An 18,541-nucleotide genomic window follows, 5' to 3' on the forward strand; every position below is an offset into this window, starting at 1 on the left:
TTGCAATCTGACTACTGTTTATAACATTTTGAGGTACCCCCACAGCCAGAAGTGGCAAGGGTTAAGGTGCATCCTGTCAAAATGGGTCTTCAGCAGCTGCTTTGCTGGTATTGCAATGTGCATCTTGATAGAAGTTCTATCCACACACTGATGCTGTGGAAGTGCTGAAATGATGTGGTTGCACAAAATAGATTATATTGCTGGCCAAGTACAGCATCATCTACTTGCACATTTTGCACTTTTTTCTTTTGCGAAAGAAACGTCCATTGCTTCAGGAGTATCCATGCAAATTTTCAGGTCATTCCTATCAGTACTTATTGTATAGTTTTGGAATCAAAACTTTTTCACGCTGAATCAAAAAAAAAATCACACTGTATATAGCTGATTATTTTTTATAAATCTGTTACTACTATACAGTAGAACCTTGATTAACTAGGTTTAACAGTGTGTGTGAGAAAGTATAAAAAAAACAACTATTGAATATTAAGACTGGGAGATATACAGCAGGAGATGTGCTACTTCTTATGGGAAAGAAAATGAAAATGTATGTGAGGTAATGTAACAACTAGTACACTAGTCTTTGTCCTTTAAGGACAGCTATTTTGGCTAATAATGAACAAATATATTTTTCAGGGAAAAAAATGATATTTAGGCCACTTTTATCTGATTTTTTGAAAAAAACCAAAGTGGTTTTTTTAAAAAAACCAGTTGGTTAAAACCAAGGTTTAAACCAAACAACCCTGCCCAAAATTATAAATTCATATTAAATATTACATTAAATGTATGACCAAACAGATACACATAGAATTACTTGAATATTTTCCATTTATATTTTAGGTTGGACGATCTTGGCTTGGAGGAATCTTCAGTAGACTTCTTCCTAAAGGTCCCAACCAAATGATCCTACCGGATGATAAAAATCCTACAGTAAGAGCAGAATCTCTCTGTTCGATGCATTGATTCAATTCAAGCATGACAAGAAAACCAAAACAAAGACTGTATAGCTTTAATGTTTACAACACATTTGTATTAGTGACACTTTGGCTAACAAAGTTAATTTGTTCCGGAATCACGTTCGTTAACTGAAATGCTATTAATCTCTTAAAACAAAATCTTCTAATTTGTTGTAGAAATAGCCCAAAATTTGAGGATAAGTTTTTTTAAACACCAAATAGTGCTATAAAAAAGACAAAAACTGACAGAAGTCTAAAACGAACAGTTACAAAGTTAGATAAAAGAGAATTTATAAGCAGACAAAATATACTGAAGATATTTTTATTTTACACAACTAACACCATCTTTAGTCTGCTGAAGCTGTTAGCACAATCCAGTCAAGTTCATAGGTATGTCCCCATCCACTTGTAATTTGGTCAGCTCATTTCTGTGTCTGATACAGGCAGATGGAAAAAGATAAGCTCCTAGAATGTCCAGAATGTTCATTTTGATGCTATGAAGAACTCACTGAAAGAACGTCTGCTCTGAAAACATAGCTCCTTTTTTACATGAAATGATTCAAAAACTTTCAGAAAGAGAAGTGAAAGTAAATCTGGAAAAAGATTCTGTAGTGGACATGAGTTAATCAGGCTTGAGTCACAGTAAACCCAATGATGATGATTGGAATCCAAAATTCATTTCGCAACACAGCAGTTTTATGTTAGCATATGCATCCGTATCAAGGAAAATGTTTGTAAGCAGAATCCGTATTCATTACTCGAGGCAGAAAAATTTAAAAAAACTTCATGAGCCAAAAAATTTGTAAGCCAAGGCATTTGTTAGCTAAGGTATCACTATCTATATAAATATTTTATATGTATAATTATGTAAATTAAAAAATTAAATGTAAATTATTTATATAGTATAAATGGTTTTATGTGTACGTACTCATTAATCCTGCATATATCAGACCAGGGTTATGCCAAATTACCAAAATCGCTGGATTACTGAAAAAAAAAGAAAAATCCATAACTAAAACATTATTTAAATGATGTAAACATGTTAGCCAAATAACGCACACACACAAATTTCTGCATGGAAGAATGAGGCATTTGCACAGTGTCCCATGATTTTTGGGATAAGGCCCTGAACCTGAATTTAAACAATGTATATTCATTGACCAGGGCTCAAACTATGGGGGGGGGGGGGGGGGGTAAACTGTCTCGGATGACAAACTTAAGTGAGTGGCAAATTTTAGGCCCGAACAAAAAACCTTATAAAATTGTCAAGTTTTACAGTGAAGGGAAGCATTAAAATCATATTTGCTCCTTCTTGCAAAAAAGAACTTTGTTATGGCCCTGCATTGACTAACGAAACAACTTTGACCTTAATCAGAGGACCCCATAATTTTTTGCTTTGCCAGCAACCCCCCCCCCCCCCCCATACCAAAGTGGGGCCCTGGACATGAAATAATATGTTTAATATTGCACACACAAAGTGAGCCAGCCTGAAAACACAAGATTACTGGACTGGCCAAACTAGTGCATGGCAGATTATTGAGAGTCAATTATTCCATACTTTAATTCTGGCTTTATGCCCTCTCTATATATATTTTTGATTAATATACTCTTTTAAGAATGAGATGAGACTTGGCTACTTCACATCACATTGAGTGTTCTTTTCTGGAAGGAGAAGCCAAATGTGAAAACTTAGTTGCTAATGAGTTGCCACTGTGGTGGTCGAGTGGTTATAGTGACGGACTCGCGATGCGAGGATCCGGGTTCGAACCCCACAGTGGTGGTCGGCTGAAGTTGGTTTTCTGTGGTTCCCAACTTCAAGGCGCAAATGCGAGCCGATCTCCCCGTTAAAAAGTCTCGCCACAGAGAGCAACAGTCCTACAACGATAAATCATTTGATCATAACAATTCACTCATAGTTAGAAAAACTGGTGGCAGATGGCAGCACTACACATAACAAGCACTACAGAGAAACACAAAAAACTTCACATCAGGTTTCACTACACGTACACGCACATTCCCGCATGTACCGATTCGTTGGGGGTTCCGCGGGGGGGGGGGGGTGTGTGGTGTAGCAGTAGTAGGTAGGGCCTCCAAAAAATGGCTCGGGGATCCATGATGTTCTTAAGTCAGCCACCTCGTTGGGCAATTTGCCTGTTGTGGCGTTGTATTTGTATATTGTATTGTATTTTGTATGCATAATCACTTTGCCCAAAAGAAAAGAATAGAATCTTCTAACGTGAAGTACTCAAATTCTCAGTGCTTGCTTAGAGGACTATACATATTACAGTAAGTGATACTAGCAAAGTGAAACTGAAAGATGCCAGCAACAGCATGATTTTGGTGCTATCACTCTGATTGATGCATGATAAAATTATGTTTGGTTGCAAAAATGACTCGATTTTCATTTATTGACGACTTGAATTGAACAAAATATAATCTTTTTTTTGTAAAATAGTAAATAATTTTCTTTTAATTTATGTTCATTGTGCTCTATCAGAAGATACATGTGCATCACAATTTTACAATTATTGTAAACTAATATATATCTGTAGATTGTGTGGGATCCGGTGACCAAGAGATGGGTTAATATGGATAGTAATGACGAAGATGAAGCATCTCAGCCGGCTGCTCCGCCAACTGATTCTGAGCTAATGAGTAAGATAAATTTGGAACATTGCCATAAAAAAATGTTTTAATTTTTAGTTTTGTAAATGTCTTATTTTGAAATCTGAAAATTTGGGCAGAGAAGTTAGTAGGTGCGAAAAAGGGTTTGGCTTTGATGATTTTTTCTTATTAAAATAAAAACAAGAAAACATGAAGATGCTATATATCATGGGTGGCAAACTTTTTACTATGCCAACATAATGGTCAACTGCAGCATCACGGGCTGCACCAGAGACAACACTCCGGTGTATAAGCTGCAGCAGTAAAATAACCCAGAAGACTCGCAGATTTGTGTCCGGCATAAGTAATATACGGCTAAGTATAAAACGGGCAATTTAGTCATTAAAATTTTACTTTGGGCTCCAGTTCATAAACTGATGCATATCTTTTTTTTTTGGTTCCCAGCTAGTAGATGCAATGCATCAAAAATTATTTTTTTCTTTTGGAAATTAGTCCATTCAGTTACTGCCATATTTTGAATTTCAAAAACATTTTCACTTTTTTTTTGTTTTGTGATTATTTTTATCCCTTACTCTTGATTTTGCAACTGGGGGAGCCACATGGATAAAATAAATGCTCAAGGAGTTGATTCACCATTAGACTTTGAGACGTGTTTTATTATTAGAATGAAAAGCATGCTAAAAGCCAGTCATGTGAATATGACTATCATTGGGTAAACTTGTGATGGTACCAAGATAAAATGGACTGGCTTCGCATGGTTCAGGCAGACTACATCGCAACGTTACAATTATTCATTCATTACACTTCACTCGCTATGAGTTGAGAAAAAACTCATAGTTTAAACAAATTTATTGCAGATGGCAGCACTACACATAATAAGCGTCACACAAACAAATTTCATGGAAGGTTCACTATACATACATACACGCGCATTCCTACATGCACTAATTTGTTAGAAGTTCCGCAGAGAAATATGGACCAGATTCATGTCTGGTTTAGTAGTAGACTACATCATTACCTGATGCTCCTGTATGTTCATGAGATTACACGGAACCAGATATGTGATGCATCTATTATTACTTGAGTCACCACCTTGGAACAGAATATTGGTTCTTTGGTTTGAGAAAGTGTTAGTCTGCTTCAACTTGGAATGCCACCAACCTGCTCTGTTGAAATTTAGATATAACTGCTTCTCTGTTTTCTACATAAAAATCATGTCTGGGTGTGGCATTCTTGTTCAATGGCACAATACAAACCTGACCATCCCATACGACACATTTTTGCTCATTGGAATTATTAGGGTCTGCACAGCCTACATAGTCAGTTGTCATTTTGAGGTGTCATTGTGAGTTGGCATCCACTTCGAAAAAGTTTCATCACGCTGAATAGAAAACCATATATGCATTTTTTGTTTTTTTAATTAGGGATTTATTTTTTCTCCCTTTTTGTAGCTAAAGAATCCTTATTTTGTTTTTTTATTTTTTTGTGAGGAGGAAAGATGGCATAATTTGTTAATTTGTTTTTTCATCAGGAAAAGGAATCTTTAATTCAGTTAATGCATATAAAATTTAAGGGAAATATCAATTATTATTATTTATTTTTATTTTCTGGAAACACTGGTTTTCTTACCGTGAAAGATTAATTGAAAGAATCAAATATGTAGGATTGTTTTCTGTATAAGCTTCTAGTTCAAAGGTTTAGGAAAGTACAGACCACTTCGTTGATTTAAAAACATGTCATGGGCCACCTAATTGAGTGATCGGTAAATGTGCCTCAGGTCACTAGTATATGCCATGGGCAATTCAAGTGATTTGGAACTGCACTGTGGGTCACTATAGCGATTTTTATAAAATTATATTTGAGGTCACTAACCACATCAGATGACTCTGAGAGCCACATTTGGCCTGCAGGCGATAGATTGAGCATGTGTGTTTTAGGTCAAAGGGTAACATAACTGTGTGGGGGAAAAAAACTGCCTTATTCAGATGGAATTTAGCATTTCAACAACTGCAAATGACATATACAACTTGGAAAAATTACATTTGAAGCAATGAAGTCAAACTTGAAGTTTATGATTATTTGAATTACAGTCGACTGTGCACAGATCGACTGTAATTCAAATAATGTGACATGTAACTAGTGACATGTTTTCCCTCCTCTTCTATGCTCACAGAAAACCCTCTTAAAAATATGGATAACTGGATAGGCCAGATTAACGAGAGTGTACTTTGTATGTGAACTTTCAAAATTTTAAAATCACTCAGTAATGAACTTTTGAACACTTACCTCATGGGAATAGAGTATTACAGGGTTCCTAACAACCTGGAAAGTGAGGGAAATGAAAAATGTAAATATTTAATAAAGTCGGAGAAATATGTTCTGTAAAGGGAGAAAAAAAACTCTGAAAACGAAAATTCAGAGCTTGGAAGGTTAGGATTTTGAAATATATTTCTTTTTCCAAAGTCTTGGCCATTTTTTTTTTTTTTGAAGTCAGGGAAATTTTTGTGGTTTGGTCAGGGAAATGTCCAATCAGGTTGTGCTGGGAACCCTGAGTTAGGAAGCACATGTCGATTTTTGGGGGCTCAAATAACGCTGCCGAAAAGTTCTAGAAACTACTTTTATACAGTGAAATCTCGCTACAACGGTCCTCGTTATAATGATAAATCCCTCTACTACAATATTTTTTTTAATCTTGTTTGGAAATACCTAAAGTGTAAGGTTACTATATGGAAGATCAGGTAAACTCCTCTCGATAAGAAAATATCTTCTATTATGATAAATCCCTGTATAACAATAATTTTTAAGAAGTTTTAAAACTCTAGCAATGATATTTTTTATATTTCATTCAAAATCACCTACAATATATTTTTAAAATCCTCACCACTTTTTGTTCATTCTAGGATGTTCGTAAACATCAGTATTTTGCACTATGTACCCTCAGAAAGTGTTAATGAAGTTGACTTGAAGCTAATTTTTGTGTAGTATAGTACATAAAAGTGTTGTGTGGTAAACCACTTTATATAGTGTGAAGTCACCAACTTAATTTCATTAACAAACTAATAAATTACAATTTTTGTGTCGATAAATGCTTAAAAATGCATTTTATCATGATACTTACAAAAACAGTTCAGAAGAGATGCCAACAAAACAGTATAAATTTGATGGCGAGTGATGACAATGCTATCTCATAATATAATAACTCTTAAAATCACACAGTATTATAACTCCTTGACAAAGATATTTTTCTTAATCCGCAGAGTGTCATTATATCCAGATTTCACTAATTTATTTTCAATTTTTTTTTATGCAATTCAATTAAAACTTTTTTTATAAACAATAAAAGAAAGAGTAAATGAGCATTGAATGAAGAATCTTTTATTTTAAGAAGCTGTGTGTTTTCTCCAACAACATAGATGAATATTTTCCCATCTTTTTAGATGGAATTAATTTCTTTAGTGCTATTATATTTCTTCTGTCTTTTCCAGGGCAAGGTTCTGTAGATAGTTCTTCTAATGTACCCGTGGCATCAGCAACAGTATCTTCTATATCTTCCATGCCCATGCCTCCAGTACCTAATGTTGCTTCGCCTACAGCAGTAAATAAGTTTCAGAGACCGAAAGTAAAAGGTACTAATAGATGCATCGTTAAAATACTTTTTTCATGTTTATTTGTGTTGGATATGAATGTATTTATTAAATTCTAAATGTATAATTGAATTTAATTATTAGCAATGAGGCAAAATTATGTTGATGTGCTTGGTAAAAGTGTTACAACAACGAAACCCGTTCCTCCTCCAGAAATGCTTTTCCCAAGCATGATGCCAATGCAACAGAATCCTACGAATATGTTTATTCCTTCAGGTGAGTGAGCATCAGTTGAAATTTTGAAATTAGAGATTTTTTCCCCTTAATTATTTTGTTAATAGGTCTGATTGTGGTTTTTTTTATAATGTTCAGCACCAATATCACCATTAAATTCTTTCTTAAAAGGTTTTTGAATTTTATTATGTGTTTTGTTCTCTATTCTCCTGCATTTCCCGTCAGGCCATAAAAATCAGGGGAAGACCAGATTTCTGAATGTGGAAATCTGGCTGATTTTCGGCATACTAAGGAAAGCAAGGTTCAATGAAGGTCACATAATACATTCAGAAGACTTATCAATCTATATTAAAAGCAGAATAAATGCACAAATTAGAATATAGTGATAGTTTTCACTGTAGCAAACATGTTTCGTCCAAGAATTTGATTACTGAAAATCTTGCATTTACTTTTAACTCTAACCTAATTATCACCAGCCTGATATGAAATGCAAATATTGTGTTTTATATGTTCAGGGATTGAAGAAATGTTTTGTTGACTTTGTATGAGACAATGTCATGCTTTGCAGTACAACTCTTTCATTTTTTTGCTTTGCTTCTTCAAATCGTAAACGCATAATCAGAAATACAAAAATAGTTTGCAGTCTACTTCTCGTTTAGTTCATTGTTTCTCAAACTTTTTTGTTCCATCGCCCCTCAAATAAATTTTTGTTCTTATCGCTCCCAAACCAAACCATAGCTTCTACCACCCCGCTGGTCCATTCTATCATTGTTCACTTTGGGATCAATGAACAACTAAATCATTGTTCCCAAAGTGAACAATGATTTAGTTCATAGGTTCCCAACCTTTTTGGAACCAGCACCCCCTTTTTTAGTGCACTACTCCATAGCGCCCCCCCCCCCCTTCTCCAGGTAAACTACAGTATATTGTACATAGTATATATTGAAAACAAGGACAAATTTTTTAATTAATTTATGAGAAGGTAACAATATGTATTTTTTTTCACAGTATTTGATTAGAAATATATATGCTATTTGGAAAAAATGAATATAATATCATTAATCAGATATCTGAGCTTGATGAGATGAAACTAATTTCTCGATGTTTGGTGTTATTTTTGTCATCAATAATCTTAAATCTCCGCATTTTACTATTGACAATCTGTTTCTTTTCTTCATTAATAGACTGGTGACTATGATAAATCCTCTCTCGGCTAAATATGATGATGGGAATGCAAGAAAAAAACTTTTTTGCTGCAATCCATAAGTCCGGATATAATGTTTGAATTTGACTTTGTAGCCAAAATTCCTGATACCCTTTTCTTAATTTTAATTTCAACTCTTCATTTGTTGAAAATTCTATCAACTCTTCCTGCAGCGATAATTCTGTTATTTGAGGAAGGTTCTAGGACCCATTCTGGAATAGTCATATTGACTACATCCTGAAATCTATTCGTAAAATCTTCTGTCAGTGCTTCCAAATGCTGGCAATAAACCAAAATGTCGTCATCAGTTGTTTCAATTGAAGAAAGCATTGGAAACTGATAAAATTGTCGTCTACCAAAGTTTTGTTTGTAAAAAGCAAATTTCGACACGAACTCTGAAATAATTCGTTTTGCTTCAAAGATAAAATTCAAATCATTACCTTGGAGTTGTACATTCATTTCATTAAATTTGGTATATAAATCGGCCAAATAGGCGCAATATCACTCTTAAATTTCAATAAATTCTCTCTTAATGAATCATCCTTGTTTTCAAAAAACTTTGTGGCTGATTCAAAGAGTTCGCAAAATCGTTTCAGACAGGTACCTTTTCACAACCAACGAACTTCTGTATGTAATAATAAACGATTGAAGTGTCTTCATCAATTTCATCACAAAGATTTCTAAATATCCTGTCATGGAGAGCATTGCTTCTGATCTTGTTAACTGCTGTAATTACATATTGTAAGAGTAATGAAGTGATGAAAACGATCACTAAGATTTTTTTGCAACCAAATGTTGTCGGTGAATCATTCAATGCACGGCCACTAAATTGGGTACGACTTTTTTCAGGAATGAAATGAATCCTTGGTAGTGTCCAACCATTGCCGGAGCAAGATCTGTTGCAACGGACAAAATATTAGTCAAAGAAATTCCTTTTTATTCAAAATAGTGTTCTTAAACGTCAAATATAGATTTTTTCTTTAGTGTCCGTTTCTAATGTTCTGGCGAATAATAGTTCTTGACAAATGTTTTCATCTTTTATGAAGCAAACGTACGCCAGAAGTAAATACCCATTTGTTGGTAAAGTAGATTCGGTGAGTTGTAAAGAAAATTCGGTAGTCGTCAAAAAATCAGAGATTTCTCCACATCCTCGGACATTTCGTCAATTCGTCTCTGTACTGTATTATTACTCAATGGAATTGTTTTAATAATATCAGCTGCTATATAACTTATGCAGCACAGTATGCAGGACTTCGACCACAGCTGGCAGTATCAATTCTTCGCCAATAGTGTGCAGTTTACCCGCTTTAGCAATGAGTAAGAAAATGTTGTATGACGCTCGTAATCCATCATTTTCTTGTTTCGATGTTGTCGAAAAAAACATATTAGTCTAAGTTGGACGTCTTGAATGTTGTTCTCTTAGCATTTGAAAGTGAGATAAATCTTTATCTTTTCTGTCAGGATGTATTTTGCTCAAATTTTCTGCTAATCGCGAAGGTTTCATAGCTTCGTTTGAAAACACCTTGTGGCAAATCAGGCACATTTGTAATGTCTTGCTAGTGGGTGATTGAATAAAACCATATTTTAAATATTCGAGATTATATTGTCTGCATTTTTTCTTTGACTCCATCATGGATCTGTCTGTAGAAATTAAACAATAATATGAGTATTAAGAAAGAGATCCATATGCACGGAAATTTTGTAATAAATATGATATATTTTGGAGATTTAACAATCCGGGGTTGCACATAAGAAACAAATGCCATAATTTTAGTAAATCCAAAAATATTTGTTTCGAAATTACGTGCTATATTCGGGTGAAAAATTTTGTGGAATGCATCGCTTGTTTTTTTTTGTTGTTTTTTAATAGTTACCTAGATAGTAATAGACTATTACCAGTCCATTCGGCAATAGCAACCCAGCAACCTCTATGCTTGGGAAATAGTTATCAAATGTTATATTTCGATTCATTGTGTAATATGTTTTACACAATTTTGTAATGTGGTTCACACAATTTATCGACCAATTTAGCTGGAAGTTGGCTTTCTCGAATATTGGTAGTCAATATAAGAAAAAATTCCACAGATTTCTCAAAGTGCATTACCGAATTATTTCTATATTTCTTGCAATTGCAAGGAAACAATGTCCCGTCACACAATCCTGAGACAGACAAAGGTTCCGACTGGGTAAGTCTAATGTTCAGCAGAGCAGCGACTAACTTATTTTAAACATTCCCCGCGTACTGTTTAAATCAGAAGATTCTATCTCGAATTTGACTGCAAATACAAATACAACGCCACAACAAGCAAAATGCCCAACGAGGTGGCTCAGAAAAAGATGCCCATAACAAATATGGATGTCATATATTTCAAAAATACTGCAACTCAAATAAAAATGCAATAATGATTTATTCCCAATGTGTCCAAGAGACACATCTGGTTATTGTGTTACTTTTTTTTTCATTACGTTTGAATTAAATAAAAACTACGTTTTTTTTTTTAAACGTAAGTGACTCTTAATTTTACGAGTAAATTAATTTGGAAATGTGCTGGTTAGACACTTATGGGTTGTTAAGGGATGATCCCCATCATTAGGTATGCAACCATGAAAATTATATTACTAGTTATTTGATTTGGTGATCGGTACACTTTTGATTTGTTAACATTTAATTATTTATTCACTTTCGACTTTATATACCTCATGATGGAGATTAATATCACCGGAACATATTGTGTTTATTACAATGAAATACCTTTATGATTTTACCAGGGTTATTAAAATCAAAACAATAAAAGTAATAAACACATTCTTACTTTTGGTTGTAACAATTATTGCACCAATTTACCCTTGCTATGAAGAAATTCTGAAATAATTTGGTTGGTATTTATAATAATCTTCAACCTCTGTCCACTGCACTATTGTACGGCCCGGGAAATATTGCCCCGGAAATTCAAGGTCTATATGTGACCTTTGATTTTCTGCACATGCTCAAAAGGGCGGCACCTTCAACGCCGACTCAATAGCCTTGTTTACGTGGGAAATGAAAAAATAAGAGGAACTCTTAGTGATACCGCAATATTGAACATGCAAACCGGGCTAATATGACTTGAACACGAAACGCCCCCCTCATACTTCTGAACGCCCCCTCAATATGACTTGAACAAAAATCGCCCCCCTCAGACTTGTCAGCGCCCACCGGTGGGAACCACTGATTTAGTTCATCAAATGTACGAGAATGAATATGTTTATTATCTGACATTTGCAACAAAACCCACAGAAAGAATCCTAAAATTCAAAGAACAGACAAGGTTAAATCAACTAATTCAATAGATTCCTTGAATCCGAATTCAGTCAGCACTTGTTATAACGACTGTTCCATTATAACAATCGGTGCGGCAAGTCCCAAATATTTTCATACTTCCACCATGTTATTGTTTATCAATTATAACAACCACTAAATATTCAATCCATTATTACAACAGAACTCGGCTTGACCCCTCGTTTTTTGTATGATAAAATGTTGAATGGGTTTAACCTTGATATTTGATTGTTGGAGAAGAGGGTATGGAACGAAGGTGGTTTATACAGATAAGGCAAAATAGACTTCTACAAAAAACCAGTGTTAACTAGAGCCATTATTGAAAAATTTGCTCACCACTGTTTTATTTTTTCATATGGTGGCTCACTCCCATTGCTCATGAGATTTTTTTTAAATTTTATTTCACGATTTTACTTGATTTCTTTATGGGAGAATATAAAGGCAAGTGAACTCATTTTGCTGTATGTAGCGAAAAATAAATATGTTGTTTGGCCATAATATAGTATTTTTGTAAGTGAAATGTAGATACTGTATTATATATTTAATTTTTTTTACACATTTTTATTGTAACAAAATCATTGGTTGTTCGAAATCATTGGTGCAGGGGGGGGGGGGTAACTCTGTGGCAATTGCGCCGCACTGCTCCAAAACTAATATCTTGCGCCATCCTGCTCCAATAGCGTATTTTCGTATTTTTCTGCGCCAAATAGCGCATTTTGCTTCAGTATGCCTGGAATTTTGGAAAGGACGCCAAAAAATTTTTGTTCCTGCTAACCACGAAACGATTCTTTCCGAGAAGAGCATGTTTTATTCCACTATACTTAAACTATCGGAACCTCATCTGGCTTTCCATCGCCAAACCCTGATATTGTCTGTGATCGTGGAACTGAAGATGTACTTTAAAGCTGCAATGTCTTTCAGCTTTAAAGTACAAATGCGAGTGTTTCCATTTAAAAAAAAAAGTTGCCACTGGAAGCAGCAGAAATTACTATAGTCAATCATCATTGTGCTAAATCCTGATGTTTCGTGAAAAAAAAATTTCATTCCGGGAGTAAAAAGCACATGTCCGCCGAATTGCGAATGTTAGTTTAGAAACTTTGCAGAATAACGAGCGTTAAATCGTCAATATTGCCAAATAACGAGTGCCAGATCGCCAAATAACGAGTGTTAAATCGTCAATCTCGCCAAATAAGGAGTGTCAGATCGACAATCTCGCCAGATAATGAGTGCTGAATCGCCAAACATCGAGTTGATTCTGCTAAATTCTCTCCCATTTTGCAACAATTTCTTTCCAAGTATAAAAAAATTAAAAACTTATAAAAAATTTTTAGCTCATTTGAAGAAGTGCTGTTCAAGGCAGCAAATAGCACCCTCAGCAAGCAAAAATCATCTCAAATAGACGGGTGCAAAAAATTTTATGACAGCCGCTCTTTCAAACAAGGTGTCAAAAGCTTTAAATACCAGAAACAAAAATGAAGCTGACGAAAGAATGTTTGGTAACAAAAGACAGTGCAGTTTTATTTTGAAAAGGGTTGAGGGTTAACGAAAATATTGTTAATTTCACTGCTCCAATTTATAAATATCTGCTCCGAATCCTGAATTTTGCTGCTCCGAAATGGACTTAGTCACTTCCCACCCCACATTGGTTGCTGGTTTGAGACCACTGATGAAACAATCAGATGACCGAAAAAAGAATTTTAGTAGTTCACGGACCAAAAAGTTGAAAATTTCCCTCCCCTATAATACATTGATTGTGGAAGAATCTCGCATGGGAGAATCATCAATCCTGTCACTTTATGTTGTCTCAGCTATTTTATTTGCTGTAAAAAATATTCAGAAAACTGCATCCGCTGAAATTTAAAAATTTCTGAGCGAAGCTGATTGTGATATGCTGCATGTATACATACAGTATATATATTCTGATGCCTCTGTTCTTTTGCATCCATTTGATGAATCAATATTTTTCTGGTATTTGCATGCCATCTTAATCTCTTATGCTCTCATGAATTACATTGAAATTTTATTGAATTTTTGGCTAAAAATAGAATATCACTTTGTGTTGTGAATATCAGCTTATTCTCAATCCTCTCGGATCCATATAATTATTTTTTTTTTTTGTCTGATAAAAATGTGGGTGGTTCCTTTCACCCTTTATTCCTGAGGGTGCATAGACAGCACATTCCAGATTCCTCTTTTTCTCTGTCTTGGCAGCCCTGACACCTGAAAATGTTTTATTTTTTGCTGAGTATGCCAAAAAATTAAAATGTACATTTATGAGAAGACATTTTGTTTCAGTAATTCTTAATTAATGTTGCCGTTTGAACCTTAGAAAACTATTTAGTATATATCATCTTAGAGGAGAATATCTTTTACAGAATGTTTTCTGGAAATATAATTCAAAAAAGAATACCTCTTTAAACATTCGCACTTGTTTCTAAATAAAGCCACGTCACAAAATCAGCAGTTGTGGTTTATCGGGACTAGTCATAGTGTCTGCAGACCAGTAGGTTCTCGTATTCACTGGTTCGTGAGACCAGTGACTTTTTTTAGTTTTAACGCTGTCAACCAATAGTAAATGTACTGACTGCACCACCTCAAAAAAGAAAGTCATCAACTATAAAGGGTAATGGAAGAAGAATGATATGATGTTGTGGAAATCTAACAATTTAAATAAAACTAATTCAAGATGAAACTGAGATTATGATTTTATATTAGATTCATGATTTCAGTATGAGATTTAGAATTTGATATTTGAATTACGATTTTAATGTACAGTATAGGATTATATATTTTATTTATGATTGCATACGTAGATTGTGATCTTGTAACTTCTTTATACTTGTTATGTTTATATATTTTGTAATTTATGTTTTTTACATATAATAAATTGTTAGGGGTATCCAGTCCTTGAGGACAATGAGCCAATTTTGCTATATGGCAATGTGGCCTTGGTAGCCCTTGGGTTGATGTCTTCTTTGCTGTTTCCCGGCTAATGTGGGGGAATATAGTAATTTGATTGTGGTAGATTATAAAATGAAATCATGAGAGATTAAGCTATTGCTGGTTTGTGTCAAGTGTTTAATTCTTTGGTTTTCTTTTGTAATTTTCTTATTTCAGATAATAATGTTGTAAAAAATTTAAAAAAATCAATTCTCTGAATTTATTTGAATTAAATAGGATGAATGAAAATTAATTAATTTTAAAATTTTCTATTGAATTTTTTTTACAGCCTCTGTTTCTGAAGATGCTCCCGTAGATTTTGTTTCAAGTGGTCAAGCAGGATCAGCTTCTCAAAGTGCTTTAGAGGTGAGAGCTGGTATTTCAATATATATTTTTTTTAAATACAAAAAACCAATAATGCCAATGTACCAGATGTTTTGTTCTTAATATTTTTGAAAAATAACATTTTTATTGGCGCTTATGTCTAAAGCACCTTTGTTTCTCAAAGTCAGCAGAATCGCCCCCTGGTTGGCGATGGAATGGTCTAGGGGGCAACGATTAAGCTACGGATTTAACATAGGATCCTATGGGTTCACTTGAGTTGGGCAATGAGAGAAAAAAAATTTTGGAAAAGGCCGATGGAATGAAAAGTTTGGGAAACTACGGTCTAGGGCAGTGGTGCGCAAACTGGGGGTCGCATCAATGAACTAGTAGGGCCGCCAGAGATTCCCCAAAATAAAAATTTCCAAATAAGAAATTCATTTTTATTTTAAAATATGTCAAAATTAAAAAATGCCTTTATTCAGCTGAGCTAATTACCATATTTCAGGCAATGTAATTTTTTCAAATTCTACTTGTACAGTAATCAATATTATTGGCTCTGTCATACCAGAATCATGAATGTGCAATGTCCTTTGCGAAAAAAGAATGTGGGGAATGACATTTGAATGTTTACTCTACTCGTGTTACTCTATGCTAGTTATTCTCCTAAAATGTTTTGTAACGTGTGTTTCAATAGGGCATTATTGGAACACACGTATGTTACATTAGCTTTTCAGGCACAACTTAGGTAGCAAAGCAAGGTATCCAAACAGCTGATGAAAAAAAGGAAAATTTGTACATTTATGCTTCTAGCATGCAGCGGATGATATCAAGTTATGGAAGAGTTGATCAACTTTGCCCAAGGATATTAAGACACCAATGAATAAGGCAAATACATGACTAGTCGTGTATCTTATTCGTTGGTATCTTCTTAATATTGATATCAAGTTACTACTTTTGCAGTGAGAATTAAAGAGAATCGATTTCAAAATTGTATATTTCTTAAAAATTAAAAACATGGAATAAAATGATAAGTGAATATATGGGGGAAATTTTTAATAATATAATTTAATACAAGTAAATAAGAGGTAGTGAGATTCATATTTTAATTATTTACGCTTTACACAGTAATTAATATTTAAATAAATGTGATAAAGATATTTTTTGGGTGAAGAGTGAGATTGCTAGAATTACATTCCAAGAACTTCCTTTCCCATAGAGAAAGTGAAGTCATTAAAGAGTATTAACTGTATAGATAGATTTTTATCCCTGGAATGGAATTTACTGCAGGCTTTGTAGATGTAGGCAATACACTATCTGTGAGAATAATTGTCACAGTTGGGAAACAAGATGTTTCTTTTCAAAATTAATAAAAACTCTACAATTTTTTCACAACTCTAATTTTTCCCCTTCATGCTTTTTTGATCATGCTGCTACATAGAGAAATTTTTCATAGCTTGTAAATAACACTTTTGTTCATTCAAGGTGGTTCTTTTTTCAAAGAAAAGTTTATGGTTTTCACAGTAATATTTTATAAAGATTTTTCTCCAGAATATTTAGGACTAAATTGATTAGATTAATGAGGTTGCATAATATGACTGTGCTTTTGCATTTTTTATCAAGTACAAATTTCAGTAGTTTTAAATGTAGAATGATTTTTGTTCTTAGATGACATTGGTATGATAAATGGGAATTTTTATTTTTTTTTGAAAAAGCTTTTATATGCTCTGAATGCCCCTTCTTTTTAAATCAAAATAAAGGTTATGCACGTTATCCATGAACCTAACAGATAATTTGATTTAAACTGAGTTGTCTTACCCTCTACATTAAAAACATTTGAGTCTGTTGGTGTTTTTTGTTTGTTAATTTTAATGTAATATCTCTTAGCTTAATATTTAACTCACCAAATGGCTCAAAATGTTTTTGAAAGAGTAGAGGTACATCTGGAAAGCGGACATGAATTAATTGGGTTCAAATGACGGTAATTTTGTTGATGATTAGCGCAAAAATAAAGTTTACAATGCTGATGTGTTTTGTTAGTGCTGGCATCCATATCAACTGAAACATTCAGTCGCAGGGTTTAAAACTTGTGAAAAAAATTGCTAAAACACATCATCTTAAGCCAATGTACTTTGACGATAGTGTGAACTTGGAAGAAATATTTTTTTCATCCATATCAGTATTTAAAGCTGGACAAATCCCAGGCACCTAAAATTTTCCCTGTGTAGTTACTAAATTGCAGGCGGAGAGCAGCACAAAATGTTTGGAATTTATAGCAGCATATGTGCCAACATATGAAGGAGGGTTGCTGTGCCACTAAGAAAAGAAGCATTATTTTAAACCTTTTTCTTCAGGTAAAAATTCTTTTGGTGCCTAGATGACTTTTTTTTGCGATTTGTCCAGCCCTGTCAGTATTCAATTTTTTTTATTGATTGCTATCAATGAATTCAGTTTGAATTATAACCATTTGTGACTGTCTTGTCAGTGAAATATCATTGTATTTTTCTTGTGTTTCAAGGTATGATCTTGCGGTTTTTCCCTCCCTTTCTCCACAGGATGATCCAGAAGTTGCTGCTGTCGTACCTCCCATGTTTGACCCTGCAGAATTTCATTCTAGAAGATCCAGTATGAGTAGCACAAGGCACAGTGTTGGCACTGCTCGTAGAACTTACCCAACATGAATCTAAAACAATATATATATATTAGATGTGTGTATATGATAGAAATATTAAGAAGAAAAATTTGTTCTTTTAATCGTTCTCGCATGAGTTTTTGAGTTCAATGCAATGTTATTAGGATTTCATGAACTGAGACATGATTTGAACTGTTTTAAGAAAAACGAATCATATTCTATTTTTATGGTTAATGGGTTATATCAAATGATACTTAGTTCATTACAAATTGTTTTGCTCACAGAATGTAATTATAAATCGATTCGAACTTTATTGTGTCTGTACAAAAATGAAAAATATTTTATTCCCATATTTATGAAAAGGGTGTTGTAAATCTACGAAATGAGATATATTCAAACTATGGCATGGGGGCGAATGGGATTTTGAAACTGAAAATTTGATGTTTTATTCCTGTTAATAAATGAATATACGATTACTTTATCTTGTACTTTCATAGATCAACCATTTGTTTTTAAAATAATTTCTAGAATGGTTGCAAACCAAAGAACACAATACCGTAAACTGAGGTGGAGCCAGTGGCATGCATTTTATCAGTTCACAGCTACAGAAAATAATGCATGACGTTTTATTTGCTGTCCCAAAGTTGTACCATCAGTGCCAAAGTCAACCCAGTTAACGGTGTACTTTTAGTACCTTTTTCCTGCATATTATCCACAGATTTCATGTTT

General features: G+C 33.8%; 1 protein-coding gene across 5 annotated transcripts in view; it reads left to right on the forward strand.

The window, feature by feature from the left end:
- The window catches only part of Sec16 (endoplasmic reticulum export factor secretory 16), a 94,902-nt gene extending 76,614 nt beyond the window's left edge, over positions 1–18,288 (forward strand). For all 5 annotated transcript variants that reach the window (XM_089236358.1, XM_089236357.1, XM_089236360.1 and 2 more), the window contains 6 exons: positions 838–927; positions 3,506–3,608; positions 7,064–7,204; positions 7,307–7,438; positions 15,149–15,225; positions 17,736–18,288. In XM_089236358.1, the coding sequence (XP_089092484.1) occupies positions 838–927; positions 3,506–3,608; positions 7,064–7,204; positions 7,307–7,438; positions 15,149–15,225; positions 17,736–17,861 (669 nt within the window). In that variant the 3' untranslated portion in view covers positions 17,862–18,288. The remainder of the gene's footprint in view (positions 1–837; positions 928–3,505; positions 3,609–7,063; positions 7,205–7,306; positions 7,439–15,148; positions 15,226–17,735) is intronic.
- The last annotated feature ends 253 nt before the right edge of the window (positions 18,289–18,541 follow it).

Source organism: Pholcus phalangioides, unplaced genomic scaffold (genome assembly GCF_987345545.1).
Source record: "Pholcus phalangioides strain wild (caught in Gottingen) unplaced genomic scaffold, Ppha-v1.0 ptg000009l_1, whole genome shotgun sequence".
Taxonomy (NCBI): domain Eukaryota; kingdom Metazoa; phylum Arthropoda; class Arachnida; order Araneae; family Pholcidae; genus Pholcus; species Pholcus phalangioides.